Below are 18,946 nucleotides of genomic sequence, written 5' to 3'. Positions count from 1 at the left end.
TGACCAAATCCTGTATATTATTGGGGAGAAGGTAGGAAGAAGGGAATTGTGGGTGGAATTTTGAGATTGTAGAGACACAGGTATAGATTTAGTACACATATCTTGTGGATGGTGGTACTATCAACCCAGAACATTCCACTGCCCATAACCAGCTCCCAAGCCCCCATCTGGCTTGTTGATAGACAGCAGACTTTCAGGAAGAGCAGATCCAATGACAGGGGCTATAAGATTTGGGTTCTACAGTTCAGGGTAAGGATTTGTTGACCTGAGATCGGAATAGATTGTCCACTGGGGAGGTGACTGCAAGAATTTAGGAAGGAGGAGGAAAGAGGAACCGAAACTTGGCACCTGATACAAAACAGCAGCCAAGCAGGTTTCAAGAGAGGAAGGGAGGAACAGGGTATTACACCTAGGTACCAAACTCTGACTTCGGAAAGTATGAGTCCTGTTCCAAAGTGGTCCTCACAGTAACAATACTTCCTGTCACACTTTGTCATATTTTCAATCCTTTCCCACCAGAGAGCCCCGCAAGATCATCCTGCACAAAGGCTCCACAGGCCTGGGCTTCAACATCGTAGGAGGAGAGGATGGAGAAGGGATTTTTGTCTCCTTCATCCTGGCAGGAGGCCCAGCCGACCTGAGTGGGGAGCTTCGCAGGGGAGACCGGATCTTATCGGTGAGACAAAAGCGAGGTGGGAGGATGAGAGCTGTGCCAGCCTAAAAGGAAGGAAGGGAATCCTTGCTTCTCCAAGGAAGGCTTCTTCAGATGAAAGGAGTGCTGAAGAAAATTTAAATTGTCTTTATAGAAATCCTTGAGGAAGAAGTAGATGTCCCTTAGATCTCAACCCTTATTCATTGCCATTTGACTTCCACAAAGATAGTTATTACACTAGGACAGGTTGCTATATCCTTTAGATATCATTTTGGTAGAGCAAGTATGGAATTTTGGGACACATATCTAAAGAGGGTGTAAGATGGCTACCCATGTCTTCTAAATGCTATGACAGCGGACTCTTTCTAGCATTTAGAGTGGCTCATAGTTCCTCTCTTTGTGCAGGTGAATGGTGTGAACCTGAGAAATGCAACACATGAGCAGGCTGCCGCTGCTCTAAAGCGAGCTGGCCAGTCAGTCACCATTGTGGCCCAGTACAGACCTGAAGGTAGGAGAAGGGAAGGTGGGAAGAAATGATGTGGGGGATGACTTATGCTAAACATTGGCTCTTTCCACCAGCTGTAACAAAGCCACTTGGCCTGGTCTCTGCTACCCTAGTGCAGTAACCTGTCTTTCTCCATCTCTGGACAGGGGTTGGTTGATTGGCTTGGGAGCATTAATCAAAGTTGTGCTCTGAGCTTGCTAAGGGCTGCAGTGGTGCAGGAAACCAGTAGTGGGCAGCAGTCTATGAGAAGCACTAAGATTGGGGCGGTAGGAAAAGGGGAGGGGAGGCGAAGGGCTCCGAAGCTAAGATCGGGGAACTGTGTGCTTTGGAATGTGAGAAGAGCTCTTAGGTGAAAGCAAGGGTGGATAAAATCCACCGTAAAAGATCTTGCAGCAAATCTCTATTACCCCCATTTCTTTCCCCTTATCCAGATGAGTAAGAGGCCCTTATTTATGATAAAAAAGTGATAGTACATTTTTGGCGTAGGGGATCTGGAGTAGACGCCCCCTTCCTGTAGGGGGTCTTTCTTTGTACTCTGAGAATGCAGCCTTTGGTTGGGGAGAGTGGGCGAGGCCAGGTATGCAAATGAACACATCTGATTGGTTGGGGCAGCCAAGACCCAGGTGCCGAGGTGAGCTGCGGGAAGGCGCGCCCTAGCCTGCCAGCCGGCGGGATAACTATTGGCCGGTCAAACGCATCCCTCCAGCCGTACGCCCCGCCTCCTGACCCAGGCGGAGGGCGGCGGGGCGCCCCTCCCCTCCCCCCTCGGGCCTCAGGCGTCTCCTCCTCCGGTCTACCCTCCCCCTCTCCTCTCTCCTCCACTCCTCCCGCGCTCCCCGCTTTGTGTCCCTGGTCTCCCGCGCTGGCCAGAGGACCTGGCCGGAACTGGCACTTCCTCAGCTGTAGCCCTGGACTCCGACCCGGCGCCAGGTGAGGTGTGGCGGACGGGGGTCAGGCCCGTTTACAGTCCCCCCGAGCCTCTCTATGGGTCTGTTCTCAGCCTCTTTTCCAACACTTTGTCCCCAATTTTGTGGTCTTCCCCCGATGCCTTCACAGTGTATTCCCAGCCCCCTTTCCGAGTTCCTCCTGAGGGTCCCTCTCCGCTCCTTAGCAGCACTATCCGGGGAGGGGTCTGTTCGGCTTTCAACCTCTTCGCCATCACCTCCCCTCACCCAGTCTGTGCCCCTTTCGTGCCCCAGAGCTTCAGTCCTACCAGCAGCCTCCTTCCTGCCTGCAGCCTCCTTCCTGCCAGCTGCTGCACCCCACTAGCGCCCGGGTTTCTCTTCCCAGAGGAATGTTCTAAATCTTGCCATTCCCCGACCCCCCCACGCGCGCATTTCTCCACCCAACCTTGGGGAACACTCGCAGTTGGCTTGGGAATGTCGTGTCCCCCTCCTCTTTGTTCCGAATGGATTTCATTCGGTGCCCGAGTTCTTTTGCCTCCCCTCCCTTCGTAAGCTTGGCCTTTGTCCCCTAGGGCTGCGGCGCCTGGGCTCCTTGAACACTTAGGCCTGAGGGCTAGTTCCTGAAGTGGTGGAAGGGACTGTTGCTGGCAGGTGTTTAGTTCCACAAAGACAAGGGAAAGACTGGAATCCCCATGACCTAGCGCACACCTTTGTCCTTTGCGCCTCTCCCCCTGAGTTCGAAGCCCCATAGAGAGGCTCCACCACCTTTTTTGCACGAGGTACTGGAATCAGAGAGGAAACAATCGCGAGAGCCTATGGCTTTGAGCTTAATGGGAAAGAGGGATGCGAATGGATCCTTGGAGTCCTTCCATCCACATTTGGCCTCCTGGCAAAAAGTGCATCTTAGGGTTATTGTCTTTATGTCTTTATGATGTATATGAGTGTGGTTTGCTCGCTGTTCAGGCCAGCAGACTTTTTAATTAACAACTAGCTCGTTTTTACCTGATTCCTGCCTGCAACTGAACAGTGCACGTTCTCCAAAAGAATTGTGTCTGTGTGTGTGTGTGTGTGTGTGTATGTAGAAAAAAAAATGATGTTTCTTTCGGTTTTATTCCCTGTTGTTGAGCACAAATGAAAACAATAATGGAAGTTCGTTTGGTGGTGGTATGTTGGAAACTGGTGACTACATATTTCTGTGATTTTTTTTTTGGTAGGGGAATGCAACTGATTTGCATAAAAACTGCAAGTTGTCTAGGATCTAGGGATTCTTGCACTGTTTATTGCTCTTTGAGCATTTCTAGAGTTTATAATGTAGGTTGAAGCACTATCTTGTGTCAGGTCTTTCTAGCAGTTGCTCCACAAAGCCTTTCTTCTCACAGGCTTCAGTTGAATCACTTCTAAGGCAGTCTTAGGAAAACAATCTTACTGTTTTTTTTTTTATTTTGGTTTACTAAATCCAGCAGGGCCCCAACATGCATAAAGCCTTGCTTTGTGTTGTATCATTCCAAAGAGGACCCTTAGAATCTGCTGTAGAGAAACTACCTAACATTCTCCACTCTGGATGTTCTTTGATTAAGTATTTTTTTAAAATAAGGAGTCCATATTGACCATTTGATAAATAAGTATGCTTCTTTGGAAGACTGCATCAGAGCAGATATTTACAAAATGATTAATCCAAATCCATGTCTCTTGGTAAAAATGACAGAGCCTTTGTGTGTTATCTGGCAAGTAAGTGATCATTATTTAGGTTTTTTTTTCTACATAGACAGTTAGAACTGGAAAACAGCACAAGAACAATCACAGGAGAGCCAGAATGGGATTTCACGTAGGTCATGAAGACAACGAACCCAAAATCAACAGTCCATTTAATCCTCAGGTCCATCAGTTGGCACACAACTGTGGCTGTAAAAGAGACACCTAAGACGTAGGTCAGAGTGGAAAGAAAACAGGAAAAGCATTTGAAAAATAAAAGAATGATTAGGTAAGGAATGTGGAAAACAAAGATACATAAGGAACGAAGGGACTATATAGAGGCACGGCTGCTAAACCAGTGCAGACTTTAGCACAAAAGCTTAAAAATAGCTTTAACTAATTAGAACAATCAGACTAACAACATTTTTATGTCTTTATAAAAGCCTTTACTGAGATATAAGTCATATAGCATTCAATTTCCCTATATAGGTCCACAATTCAATGACAGAGAGCATGCCTTTATTGCCACAGAAATTTCAGAACATTGTCATGACCTCTCCCCTTTCCATATATAAAAGAGGGTAAACATGGGAAAAGCGCTAGATGACAACTTGAGAATGCTTGAACCTTTGAGTTCTTTTATATACCTGGCTTGATAATGTGGATTAAAACAATGAAGCATAGAAACTATGTCTTTCTGTGAGCTTTGTATAATGCTTAGCATGGGTGCTTTACAGGTGTTTTTATGATGAAGCTTTGGAAAATATTAAAATAGAAATAGAAGTGGCAAATGACAAAGGTATCACAGTGAGAGATGTTATTTTAATAGTTTTACTCCTGATTGTTCCAAACTGTGGTGGACACAGCAATCTTACCTATTAGCTAAAAATAGGATTTTGTTCTTGGGCATATACAATCCTGCTTAAAATTCAAATAGAAAATTTAAACAACTGGATCTTGAAAAATTCTTTCTTCCACACTCTTCTAAAGTAAACAATATTTTTGGTGTGATTTGTGGAATTGCTCCACGAAAGGAAGGGTAGGCTTGCTATTAGAACATTTTGCAAATTTCCTATATCCCCCCCATCTATAGTAGACCCTAGATGTGTGTGTCAACCTTTGCTTATAAACTTGACTAAGTTTGTTCTGGAAATTCTTTTATTGTTTTTAGTGAAAACCCTGATTTCCAAATCAGAGGTGAGCCCCACATTGGCCCTTGGGGTACCTAATTGGGACCTGAGCCTTTGTAAACAGCTTTTTCAACTGGAATGTCAGTGCAGACAGGGTGGGGGTACACTGAGATACAGAGAGTGAATTTTTTTATAGTTTATTTTAAGGTGTGGAATAAGCATACTTTCACCATGGAAACACCTTCAATAAGATCTGGAAGAGTTAGGAAACGGTCTTGACAATAATTTGAAAGCATAAAGGGATATTCTCCTCATAATGTTTAAGTACCATCTCTGAGTTTGACAGTAAAGGATATAAACATAAATATTACCTATCAGCATGATCTCTAGAGAGCATTCAGGGGAAACTGTATGAAGACAAAAGAAAATCCTAAATGGAAGCTCCTATTGTTATCATAAAAGAAGGGTATACTGTGAACAATTTGAAAGCAGCTAGTATTATATTTGTCTCTGGGTCCCTAGCATTTAGTCTGGAGCTTGGCACATTGTTGTTGAATTGTTGAGTTATCTGTATGTGCTAAATATATTTGTAAGTATTAATCTTTATTGCTCTAGGACTGATATTATTGTCCCCATTTTATAGATGAGGAAAATGAAGGTATGTAAGGTTGGTTGACTGGTTCAGGGTCAAGTAGCCAGTAAAGGGCAGAATCCAAGTTTGGAGGCAGATTTGAAGTGAACTTTGGAACCAGGGTTTTTTTTTATTAAAGAATTTATTAACATTGATTTTACATCATATTTCAAATGACGTATTTAACAAACAAGTATTCAAGAAGGGAATTTCTGGCTGCGAGTTTGGCCTAGTGGTAGAGTGCTTGCCTAGCATGCACGAAGACCCGGGTTCTATTCCTTGCTACCACATGCATAGATAAAAGCTGGAAGTAGTGCTGAGGCAGAAGTGGTAGAGCTCTAACCTTGAGAAAGTCCAAGGACAGTGCTCAGGCCCTGAGATAAAGCCCAAGACCTGCAAAAAAAAGAAGGGAATTTCTGTATATAATCACTGATACTTAGATTTTAGAACATGATTAAAATTAGGCTGAGGGTTTGTATGTCATAGATACATATTAATCTATGTAATAAAACATGTCTATAGAGTCAGATTTTTTCTTCATTATTCTTTTTTTTAATTAAAGAATTTATTAACATTGATTTTTACATCATATTTCAAATGATGTGTTTAACAAACAGGTATTCAAGAAGGGAATCTCTATATACAATCACTGGCACTTAGATTTTAGAACATAATCAAAATTAGGCTGAGGGTTTGTATGTCATAGATACATAATAATCTATGTAATAAAACATGTCTATAGAGTCATAAGTTTTTATGACTATGTAGTTGTGTTTATATTTCCAATACCATGTCCATAGCATTGGGTATGCAAGTTTTTTGAGTCCTCGCTCTGGTACTATTTGGATCTAATAGCCACATATTAAGGATACCATGCGCCTTTTGTTCCTTTGGTCTTGACTTGTCTCACTCAACATGATTCGCTTTAGATTCATCCACTTCCCCATAAAGGCCATTATTTTATCTTGTCTTTTGGCTATGTAGAATTCCATTGCATATATATATATACCACATTTTCTGTATCCATTCATCTGCAGTAGGGCATCTGGATTGTTTCCATCACCTGGCTATTGCGAATGTTGCAGAGATAAAGATAGCTGAGCAGGTGTCCTTATCATATCCTGGGTTATGCTGTTCAGGATAGATGCTCAGGAGTGGTATGGCAGGATTGTAAGGAAGGTTTATTTTCAGTTCTTAAAGAAACCTTCAGGGGCTGGGAGTTTGGCCTAGTGGTAGAGTGCTTGCCTAGCATGCACGAAGACCCAGGTTTGATTCCTCAGTACCACATACATAGAATAAAGCTGGAAATGGTGCTGAGGCTCAAGTGGTAGAGCTCTAGCCTTGAGAAAGTCCAAGGACAGTGCTCAGGCCCTGAGCTCAAGCCCAGGACTGGCAAAAAATAAAGAAGTGGGGTTAGGGTATGGTAGCTGTTGGTAGTCCAAGAGAGACTTTTTATTTATTATTTTTTTTGTTCTGGGTCTTAAACTCAAGGCCTAGGCACTATCAGTTAGTTTTTTTGCCCAAAATTAGGACTCTACCAGTGGAGCCACAGCTCCACCTCTGATTCTGGTGGCTAAGTCTCAGGGACTTTCCACCCTAGGTTGGGTTTGAACTGTGGTCCTCAGATCTCAGCTCCTTAGTAGCTAGAATTACAGATGTGAGCCACAGGTAACAGGCCCAAGAGAAGTGCTTTGCCAGGTATGGTGGCTCACACTTGTAATCCTAGCTACTCAGGAGGCTGAGATTCACAGTTCAAAGCCAGCCTAGGCACTAAAGTGTGTGAGATTCTTATTTCCAGTTAACCACTAAAAATCCAGAAGTGGCACTGTGGTTCAAGGGGTAGGGTAACCTTGAGCTGAAGAGCTCAGGGACAGCGCCCAGACCCAGAGTTCAAGTCCCATGAACAACAACAACAACAAAAGAGAAATAACTTTACTACAAGGAGTGATACTATGAGTGTGTAGGATTCCTAGGAGGAACCAAAAGGTGGGAGCTAGTTTGCTCGACTTAATAGCAAATGTATGCCTGCTTAAGAATATTAATGTAGTAAGTAGGTAATTCTCATTTCTTCAGCAGAAATGGAATTGTATTTTTCTTTTTTTCTTGAAATGCTGGGAATAGAACACAGGGCTCTCCATGGAAGGGCTTTACCCTAAGGCTTGTCAATTCATTTTTTAAATGACGTTCACAGTTCATCCATAAGGTTATACATGCCAGTGGGTTTTAGAATGTTCACAGTGTACAATTGGTTTCATTTAATTAATTAATTAATTTTATTTTGGGGCTTGAACTCTGGGTCTGGGCACTGTCCCTGAGATCTTCAGCTCAAGGCTACCACCCTTTCCCCGGAGCTACAGCCCCACTTCCCATTTTCTAATGATTAATTGGAAATAAGAGTCTCACGTTCATTCTTTAGTACCCGAGCTGGCTTTGAATAGTCTCTGGAGTAGCTAGGATTAAAGGAAGAGTCAGTGCACCCAGCTTGATTTAAATTTTTGAAAACTAATTTTTAAAAATTCACCATTGCTTTGTCACTCTGAAACTTTTCCATCCCCTTCATCCTAGACAGCCACAAATCTCCTTTCTGGCATTATGGATTTACATTATGAATAATTCATATAAATAGAATCATATAGTATGTGGTCTTTTGGGACTGGCTTTCACTTAGCATGAGGAAATTGTTACCATTCACCTGCAACCATCAATAATAATATATCAATAATTCAATTTTATGGCCGAAAAGTAATCTATTATATGTATCTATCACATTTTGTCAGTTGAGTGACATTGGGTTGTTTCCACTTTGGGGCTAATGTGTGTGTGTGTATGTGTGTGTGTGTGTGTGTGTGTGTGTTGGTCCTGTGGTTTGAGCTCAGGTCCTAGGCGCCATCTCTGAGCTTTTGTGCTCAAGGCTAAGGCTCTATCACTTGAGTCACAGTTTCACTTCCAGCTTCTTAGTGATTAATTGATAAGAGTCTCAGTGGACTTTCCTGTGAACCTTGATCCTCAGATCTCAGCCTCCTCAGTGGCTAGGATTTCAGGCTTGAGCTACTGGTGCCTAGCACATATGCTAGTTTTTGAATGATATCTCTATACATGTATACTTTCTATCCTGATTAACCTCCTCACCCCCTTTATTATTCTCCTTCCCAACCCCTCTTCTTAAATCAGTTACAATAGTTTCATTGTTCTGTTTTCTTATATGCAAAATAAACTAGTTTGCCTATATTTATACTCTTCCACCATCTTTGTTAGCCTCCCCATTCCTGCATCTTCCCCCCCAATTTGAGCCTGTTGAAGTTTTTGCAGGGACATATGCTTACATCTCTCTTGCATTACAACATTCCTACTTGTGAACTTGTTGGATCATATGGCTACTCCATATTTAACCTACACAGGCTGCTTTCCACGGGGCCTGGACCATTTCACATTTCCACCAGCAGTAAGTGAACACTCCAGTTTCCACGTCCTCCTCAGCACTCGTTAGTGTCAGTCTTTTTTATTCCAGCCATTCTGGTGGGTGTAAATACTTCATTATGGATTTACATTTCTCCATGGCTACTAATGAGCATATTTCATGTGCTTATTGTTCATAGTTCAGTTTTGTTCTTTCAGTGCCCTAATTTGGTTCTCCCTTATTTCCAGAATGACTCCAGAGCTGAGCAAGCCAACTGGGTCATCCTTCAGATGATTAGAAGGACTAGGAAGAGAACCATGTCTCATAGATCTGTGTTGCTGGAGGGTCTTAGGGCTTGGGTGTAGTTTTAGTTAGAAATGCTGACCGGATGAAAATGATAGGATCCACCTTTTTCCTTGGACCCAGCTTATGGAGATTGAATTCACATACCATATAACAAATACGCCCATTTAAAATGTTCATATCAGCAGCTTTTAGAATTTTCAGTTAACTGTCACCACAATCAATTTTAGAACATTTTTTTTGGTCAGCCCAAAAGGAAGCATTGTCCCCATTAGCAGTCACTTCACATTTCCCTCAACCCCTCCCTCCCCTAGCCCTAGGCAACTGCTAATCTACTTTCTGTTTCCCTAAACTTGCCTCTTCTGACTAGTTCATATAAATGCAATCCTGCAATTTGTGGCCCTTTGTGCCTGGCTTCTTTCCTCAAATATAACGTTTTCAAGGTTCATCCATGTTGTAGCATATCCTAGTACTTACATTCTGGTATAGTACCATGTTTGTTTATGCATTCTTGTGCTTATGGGCATGTGGGTATTTTCCACCTTTTCCCTGTTGTGAATCCCTTGCTGTGAAGTCTCATAGACAACTTCCTTTGTAAATACATTCTTTCTGTTCTCTTGGGTTCCCATCTAGGTGCAGAATTGCCCAGTTATAAGGTAACAGCAGAGTTTTTTTCCCTCCAAAGTGGCTCTGCCTTGTCAGGCTCACCGTGTTTTATAAATTTAGCTTAATTCTTTACAGATTTGTCCTCTGCAGCTTCAAGTGTATGTTGTCTTGGGCTTTTCTCTATCAGAGTGTAACTCAAGGACATGGTAGTTAGATTTGGCACAATATTCTGAACTTAGCTAGACAAGTGCTTGTTTGTCCTTGCAGGCAGTTCAGGTCAAAATTTTTGGAGCACTGATATCAGTAAAACATCAGTTTCTCCATTCCGATGGGACAGAATGAAAAAAAGTAAATATATAATGAGATTGCATTTTATAGTTTCCTTCTAATTGCTTGTTGAATCTTTTTTTTGCCAGTCCTGTGGCTTGAACTCAGGATCTGAGTTCTTGGGCTTTCTCAAGGCTAGAGCCCTACCACCACCACGTCTGGCTTTTTATACATAGGTAGTACTGAGGAATTGAACTTGGGTCTTTGTGCATGCTAGGCAAGCACTCTATCAGCAGGACAATCTCCCAGCCCGGAATTTTTTTTAATCATTCTATTTTTTAATTTCTTTCTCTTTTTTTCTTTTTTTCCTTTTATTGTGAGGATAATGTATATGGGGTTACAGTTATATTCATCAGGTAGTAAGTGCATTACTTCTTGCACAGTGATACCCCTTCTCATATTTTTGTTCGTTTCTCTCCCTCCACCCCCTCCCAATCATCTTGTTTTTCCCCTTCCCTTCCCTATTTCAAATAAATAAACGTGGGACTGGGAGTTTGGCCTAGTGGTAGAGTGCTTGTCTAGCATGCACGAAGACCTGGGTTCCATTCCTCAGTACCACCTACACAGAAAAAAAAAAAAGAAAAACAGCCGGAAGTGGTGCTGAGGGTCAAGTGGTAGAGCTCTAGCCTTGAGAAAGCCCAAGGACAGTGCTCAGGCCCTGAGCTCAAGCCCAGGACTGGCAATAAATGAATGAATGAATAAATGAATGAATGAATGAATGTATATACAATATACCAGATAACCAAATCAGATACAGTAACAACATGAGGTTAACCATAAGTGCTTGTTGAATCCTGACCTTGGTAGTGACACGGCTGATTTGTTTAAAGGTTTAGCCTTATATTCTACAATAGGATAATTATTTTCTTGTAACAGAGAACTAGTAGAATTAGAGTTACTTGGGTCTATCAGTGTCACTGAAATTAACAAAATATATTGTTTGTCCTTTCTTAGTATAAAAATATGTGTATAAGCCAGCACAGTAGCTTTCGCCTCTAATCCTAGCTACTCAGGAAGCTGAGATCTGATGATCGAAGTTCAAATACAACCTGGGCATGGAAGTCTCTGAGACTCTGTTCTCTAGTTAAACACCAGAAAATCAGAAGTGGTAGAGTGGTAGCCTTGAGCTTAAGATTCAGGGACAGTGCCCAGGTCCAGAGTTGAAGCCCCAGAACAGACAAATAAATAAATAAATAAAATAATGAAAATATATGTGTGTGTATATGTATTTGTCAGAGAAGCCAAAGTCTTGGGTTCTGGTTCTGAATTTAAGTAGATGTATGATCCTACATTAGTCAGTCTGCTTCTTCAGGGCTCAGTTTTCTGACCTGTAAAATGAAGGGATTGTGCAGAATAATCTTTGATGTGGTTTTCAATCTGAACTTACATATTAGTTAAATAGAAATGAGCTATGAATTTATTTTACAAATTTTATTTTGTACCTAGACTCTTATTAAATCATTCAGTCTTGAACGAATAATAGTCTTGTTTTAATAAAGGTCTTGTTTTTCCGTCTTTCCGTTTGCTATGATCTTCTGTTTACTTTTCATTGAATTGAGATGTGTTTAAAGGCCTTAAGAGTTTTTTTTCAATTTTTGTACTTGATGAAATTGAGTGATAAAAAATTGATTAGACTAAAGTAAGAATATTAACATATTTATGTAAATGCATATTTTAGGCATCTGGATTTCTAAAAGGAAAAATAATTTTGGAAGTGTAGGGTTATTTAATTCCAGACTGGATTACTGACAGTTTTTATGACCTTGCTTCCCCAAGGTCAAACAAGTCAGACAAACACAAATTTTCTCAGTTGACAAGGTGGCTGGACTATGAAAGTATGTCTGTGTTTCAATAAGGCATTGACAAAGCTTCTTTGGTTTGTTTTTGTGTAAATGAATAGGTAATAATGGCCATAATATATTTATGTGGATTCATCTAGAACTGGTTATATGGTTAGCACCAAAGTAAAATAATTAGCCTGAACACTGTCCTTGGGCTTTCTCAAGGCTAGAGCTCTACCACTTGAGCCTCAGCACCACTTCCAGCTTTTTTCTATGTATGTGGTACCGAGGAATTGAACCCGGGTCTTCGTGCATGCTACGCAAGCACTCTACCACCAGGCCAAACTCCTGGCACTGTTTAATGCTATTATATAGTCAAATCTTTCAGGAGCTGGGAACTTGGACTAGTTGTAGAATGCTTTCCTAGCATGCATAAAGCCCTGGGTTCCATTCCTTAGTACCACATACACAGAACAAGCCACAATTGGTGCTGTGGCTCAAGTGATAGAGCGCTAACTTTGAGAAAGCCCAAGACAATGCCCAGGCCCTGAGTTCAAACACCAGGACTGGCAAAAAAAATCTTCAGTCTTTTATTTTTTTAGACCAAGGTCTTCTAATGTAGTACTGGCTGGTTTTCAACTTAATAACTCTTGCCTCTATCTCCTAAGTACTAGGATTACAGTTGTGTCCTATAATGCCCATCTTTCGCTCATGTTTTCTTTCTTTCTTTTTTTTTCCAGTCCTGGGGCTTGAACTAAGGGCCTGAGCACTGTCCTTGGGTTATCTCAAGGCTAGAGCACCACAGCACCACTTCCGGCTTTTTTCTATGCATAGGGTACTGAGGAATCAAATCTGGGTCTTCATGCATGCTAGGCAAGCACTCTACCACTAGCACTCTACCATGTTTTCTTTTTTTTTTGGTGTGTGTGTGGGTCGTGGGGCTTGAATTCTGGGCCTAGGCACTGTCCCTGAACTCTTCAGCTCAAGGTTACTGCCCCACCCTTGAGCCAAGCCCCACTTTCCGTTTTCTAGAGGCTAATTGGAGATAAGTGTCTCAGGTCCTTTTGTGCTCTGGCTGGCTTTGAACCTTGATGCTCTGATCTCAGCCTCCTGAGTGCCTAGGATTACAGGTGTGAGCCTCTGCACCCGGCTTACCATGTTTTCTTTTTTTTTTCCATATATTTTTATTGTAATTAATAGAGAGTTACATTATATTCACCAGATAGAAGGTGTATTACTTCACAAACATTGTTACACTTTCTCATGTCTTGGTCCCCATTTCCCTCCCCTCACCCCCTCCCATCATCTTGTTTTCCCCCCTTCCCTATCCTATTTCAAATAACCAAATAACATATATATATAATATAAATATATATCAGATAACAAGGTGAAATACTATAACAATATGAGATAGCCAAGGGACAGCAAAAGAGATGAGAGATAACATAGTACATTAAGGACAACAATCATTCATTATATGGCTTTTGTTTCTATATCCTGGATTACCTTGTTTTCTTATGTATAGTTTTCCTCTTTCCATAAATTTAGAAGGGCCTTTTCTACTCTAAGAGCAGATAAATATGAGTTGTGTTTTATTTTAATGTTGTTGTGTTATACTTAAAACCTTAATTTTTCAGAAGTATATTTATGAAGTAAAGTAGTATGCTAACAATTTCTGCTCCAAATGTTAATGAATTCCTCAGTACCATTTATTAAATAATCCATCACAGCCCTGCTGTGTTGAAGAGCCACTTTTAGTATAAATAGTTATTTTACACACACACACACACACACACACACACACACACACTATTTGGATTTTGAATTTCTTATTCTGTTCTGTAGTATTTTCTGAGGTTATCCATTAGTAAAAATGACCACAGGTTTTTGACAACTATAAATTAGAATTATCTTTCTTTAGGCTGCATTTACTGAGTTTCTTCCACAGAAACTTGACCTAAAGGTGATTCAGTTTCTACTTAAAATAATGATTGTCAGAGTTTATGATTCTGTGGGAGTAACTATTATGGAGAACATTTAAATTGAATACCTCTTGCCCTGGTAAAACAGAAATTGGTTACAAAATTGCTCAAATTGGCAAGAGGTGTGTGTTTTAGTCACTACGTTCCATCATCACTGTTAAGTAGGTTGTTTTGAAAAAGGATGCTTACCACTTAGCAAGAAAAAGGTATAATTCTGCCTTCATCCTTATGTTTTCTACATGAGGAAATTTGGTTGGGGGTAGCCTTTGAGTATACTTTAGCTTTGGTTAAAGAAGCCTAAAGTTTTCTTAATCGTTCATTCAAAAAATGCTATATGGAATTCCCTTGAAAAAAAGGAAAGCTTTTTCCCTCATTGGCTGTCTGAAATGCAGTAAGTGAAAAGGAATATTAGCAAAGACCTGTACATATTTTTTCTAAGCTTGAAATGATATCAAGCGACTTTTTTGTGTGTGTGAGTTCTGAGGCTTGAACTCAGGATGTGGATGTTGTCTCTGAGAATTTATTTTATTTATTCATTTTTTGCCAAAGGCAATACCATTTTAATATAAGCTCTAGTGACTTTTTAATAGTTATTTGGAGATAAGAGTCTCACAGACTTTCCTACCTGAGCTGGCTTCAAACCCTGATTATCAGATTCTTAGTCTCCTTGAGTAGGTACAATTACAGGTGTGAGCCATAGCATCTGGCAAGGGTACTGTTTATTCTAGTCATTTCAGACAAGATGGCTGAATGTAACAAATTTTATATACTACTTTATATGGCAATTTGTCTAGCAGCTATCCCTTCTTGCATCCCCACTAAGCATTTTGTGTGTCAGAATACACTGGAGTTTTTAATGGCATGCTGATATAGTATGTTTTCTATTTTATACCCATCATCCTTCAGGGTGCTATCTAGAACCTTGGCATTCTGGTCTCTCTCTCTCTCTCTCTCTCTCTCTCTCTCTCTCTCTCTCTCTCTCTCTCTCTCTCTCTCTCTCTCTCTCTCTCTCTCTCTCTCTGGCTAAGAAAGTGCATTGTGACTGCAGGAATCAGAATAGTGACATCCAGGTTTCTGTTCAGGGTTAGTCATTAGTCATGGGTCTGAGCCATTGTTCTAAAAGTAGATATGAAATTACTTTTTCTCAAGCAGTATTTGCCATGTTGTAGTTTGTTTGATACTTTTCTGCTCTTTCACATAGCTTGGATAATTTGTGTTTTCAATAGGTACTTATTGATTTGGCATTGCTTTGATCCAAACAGTTTAGAATTATTTGCAGATAGATTTCCCTCTTCTATGTTATGGCAAACAAATTACTCTAGTCCTAGGTTCAATTGCATATGAAATGGATTTGTCACAAAATCATGTCATCATTAGAAGGCACCTTACAAATTGTCTAGTTTTAGAGTTGTTAAGTCCTTTAAGAAATAATAATAGCTGGGGCCGGGAGTTTGGCCTAGTGGTAGAGTGCTTGCCTAGCATGCACAAAGAACCGGGTTTGATTCTTTGGTACCACATACGTAGAAAAAGCCAGAAATAGTGCTGTGGTTCAAGTGGTAGAGGTCTAGCCTTGAGAATGCCCAAGGACAGCACTCAGGCCCTGGTTTAAAGCCCCAGGACTGGCAAAAAAAATGATAGTCTTTTGAACTATTTTTGTGGAGGTAAGGTTGGAATTCCAAGAACAGTTTTCCTATTATTTGGCAATTCATATAACCAATAGTAAGTGGTATCTTTTCTCTTCTTTTTGCCAGTCTTGGGGACTGAACTCAGGGCCTGTGCACTGTACTTGGGCTTTTTCAAGGCTAGACATCTACCATTTGCGACACAGCACTACTTCTGGCTTTTTTCTATGTATGTGGTACTGAGGAGTTGAACCTGGGTCTTCCTGCATGCTAGACAAGCACTCTACCACTAGGCCAAACTCCTGCCCCAGTAAGAGGTATCTTTATGTACTTAATTTGCTCTCAGCTCTATTCATTTCTTCCAGAAATATTAGCCATAGTGTTGGGCTAGCAGCTTGTAATTTAAACACACACCACTAAAGGAAACTACCAAAAACTGAAGCAATTCATACTCAACAAAGTCTGTGACTTTCAGGCCAGGCATAGTGCCTCAAACATGTAATCCCAGCGACTTGTGAGGTAGAAATTGAAAGGATTTAAGTTTGAAGATACTGGAGGCAAAAAACACAAGACAATCTGACATATAACTACAACAAAAAGAGGAAGGTGGGGGATATAGAACCAGTGATAGAATGCTTGCCTTGCAAGAGGGAGGTTCTGGCTTCAAATCAAATCCCATTACTTCCGAAACAACCTATCCATAGCCCCCTTGTGAGATTGTGTCTTGGCAAATGAAGGACATATGAATTAGAGATTTGAACATCTGTGCTTCCCTAAGAATGAATGGGAGTTTTGAGTAGCTGTTGATTTATTTTCAACTGTATAGCTAGACAAAACTATTTTTCAGCCATGTCTTTCCTACTCAGTGATTGTATGAGACCTCAAGGTCAGGAAGTTGTAGTTCTGTATTTTCCTTTTTTTTATTCTCTGATGGCTCTTGTCACAACCTATGCATCTTAAGTCTGCATCTAGTATCCCCAGTGTCTTTGTCATCTCTTAATTTGATAGACATGGCTTTTATTATCTTGTAGCTTTTCCTTCTTATACCTTCACTCAAATCATTGGTAATCTCTGATGCATGCAGAATAAATCCATTTTTTTCTGAATATTTTCCTGCCCTTAATCAAGTGGGACCGAATAAATTCAAAGTAGATTGAGAACCTGAGCACCTTTTAACATCCAAATTCATAACAAATGTCATTTGTTAGTCTAAAAAGACAATTTTTTCCCTTGACGTCAAGAAGGTAGGTGGATTTGAGAGAAAAGTATTAGAGATAAGATGGGTTTGCAGGCATGAATATTTGTTTAGGTTGCACTGGTGAACCCAGAACTTTCAGTCCCCTTTGGTGCATTATTGGGCAGTTAACAATACTTTGAAACAAACCTCTGACAGGCCTGTGTTTTGCAGAAGTAGTTTGTGGTTAAGTTGGTCAGGTTTTAGCATGTTTGGCTTGGGTAGAAGGAGAAAGCGTATATTCTTTTTTCTTACATTTATTCCTGAGGAGCCAGAATTTGAGAATTGTGGTTTGTCTAGTCAGATCGCTGTATTGAATTAGCATATTGAATTAGTATATTAACTCAACAATAGTATAGATAACTACAATAAACTTTGAGAAGGAAACAAAAGCCATGTTAGGGAGGCATCACTATAAACTCCAAGTTCTGGATTTTATTTTAATCATTTTCTGTGGCACTGGGTGTGGACTCAGAGGCCTAAACATGCAAGATAAGGGTGCTAGATTTTAAAAGGGCCTGGGGGCCAGGTGGCTCATGCCTGTAATCCTAGCTACTCAAGAGACTAAGAATTGAGGATTACGGTTCAAAGCCAGACTCTGCATGAAAGTCCATGAGACTCTTATCTCCAGTTAACCATCAGAAAAACCAAAAGTGATACTTTTTTCTCAAAGTAGTATAGCACTAACCTTGAGCAAAAGAGCTCATGTGCAACACCCAGGCCCTGTGTTCAAGCCCCATGACTGAAAAAGAATAAATACATAAAAGAATAAAAGGGCCTGGGAGTAGGGAGAAGATGGGGTCTAGAAATCCTATGAGATGAAGAGTTGTTAAGGAAAAAGAATAATTAATCTGAATAAGAGACAGGTTATTCTGAAGATATGATGCCCGTTCTCTGTTACTACTGATATTATTTAACCTCTAACTGGTCTTTCAGAAATTGCTGATTGTAATTTCTCAGAAAATATTGAGGAGTGATTGCTAATCTTCTCTCACTCTACTTCCAAACAGATACCAGGTTTTTTTCTTCTCTAATTTTAATGTATTAATTGGTTCTTGTTCTTTCTTTCTGTATTCAACATCTCATGTTATGTTAGCCTTTGAAATGAATGTCTAATAACAGAATAGCTTCCTGGTCTTTATTATGGCTCCCTCTTGTCTTCCCAAACCTAGTTCTAATTGTATCGCTTTCCTATTGTAACAGTGGTTCCCATAGGCACGTAAGAAAAATCCTTTTGCAAGCTTTTATAATTTGCTTCCCTATCTCATGTGCTCTTTGTGTCTTCTCCTCCTGTCTCATTGTAGTCCAAGAACCTGCTCTTAGGATTGTCTCAGCCTTAGGGAAACCTTTATTCAAGCCTCTCTCCCCTCCCTTGTAAGATCTGGATATCCTGTTGGTACTACTTCAGCATTTTTTTCTTCCTAGTAGTCATAACAATTGCAATAATATTTGTAATTAAATAGTTTTCTCTTTTGTAATGGTAATTTCTAGAGATTGTCTTATTTATTATTCCTAGGAGCCCTCACAGTGCTCCTCATACAGGAGACATTCAATAAATATTTGAATAAGACAAGGAATTAATAAACTTCTGGGATGAGGAAAGAAAGGTGCTAAAGGATGCAAAGAAGCCGGGTGCCAGTGGTTCACTCCTGTAATCCTAGCTACTCAACAGTTTGAGGTCTGATTATCACGGTTCAGAGCCAGTGTAGGCACAGAATTCCGTGAGACTCTTATCTCCAATTAACCACCAGTAAACCAGAAGTAGTGCTGTGGCTCAAGGGGTAGGGTAGTAGCCTTGAGCAAAAGAGCTCAGGGACAACGTCCAGGCCCAGAGTTCAAACCCCATGACCAACAAATAAACAAAAAGGACATAAAGACTGCTAGGTGTCAGGTAATAGAGAAAATTCCAGGAGCTAAGAATAATGAAATGCGTGGATGCATTATTTTCAAGGACTCCAGGCATGCTAGTTCAAGAGAATCTGTGCATTGAGAGATCAGTAGGTAGATAGACATGGAGATACACTAGTCCTTAAAAGATTAGGTGAGATATTAAGGTCAGATTTTCTAGTTGCTGCTGAGCTAATATAGCTGCTTGTATAGGAGGATGTTATAAATAGGAGTTTGGATGGGGCTGGGAGTTAATCCTAGTGGTAGAGTGCTTGCCTAGCATGCACCAAGA

General features: G+C 40.6%; 1 protein-coding gene across 8 annotated transcripts in view; it reads left to right on the top strand.

Moving 5' to 3' along the window:
- Nucleotides 1-18,946, top strand: part of Dlg3 (discs large MAGUK scaffold protein 3) — a 62,941-nt gene that overhangs the window by 7,977 nt on the left and 36,018 nt on the right. For 7 of the 8 annotated variants that reach the window (XM_090326333.1, XM_090326332.1, XM_090326331.1 and 4 more), the window contains 2 exons: nt 520-676; nt 1,058-1,160. In XM_090326333.1, coding sequence (XP_090182459.1) covers nt 520-676; nt 1,058-1,160 — 260 coding nt within the window. Of the gene's footprint in view, nt 1-519; nt 677-1,057; nt 1,161-2,002; nt 2,088-18,946 lie in introns of those variants that run through there. The other variant, XM_090326335.1, reaches the window with a different exon arrangement.

Source organism: Megascapheus bottae, chromosome X, assembly GCF_031878675.1.
Source record: "Megascapheus bottae isolate mThoBot1 chromosome X, mThoBot2.hap1, whole genome shotgun sequence".
NCBI lineage: Eukaryota > Metazoa > Chordata > Mammalia > Rodentia > Geomyidae > Megascapheus > Megascapheus bottae.
This window is presented reverse-complemented; position numbering and strand designations above follow the sequence as displayed.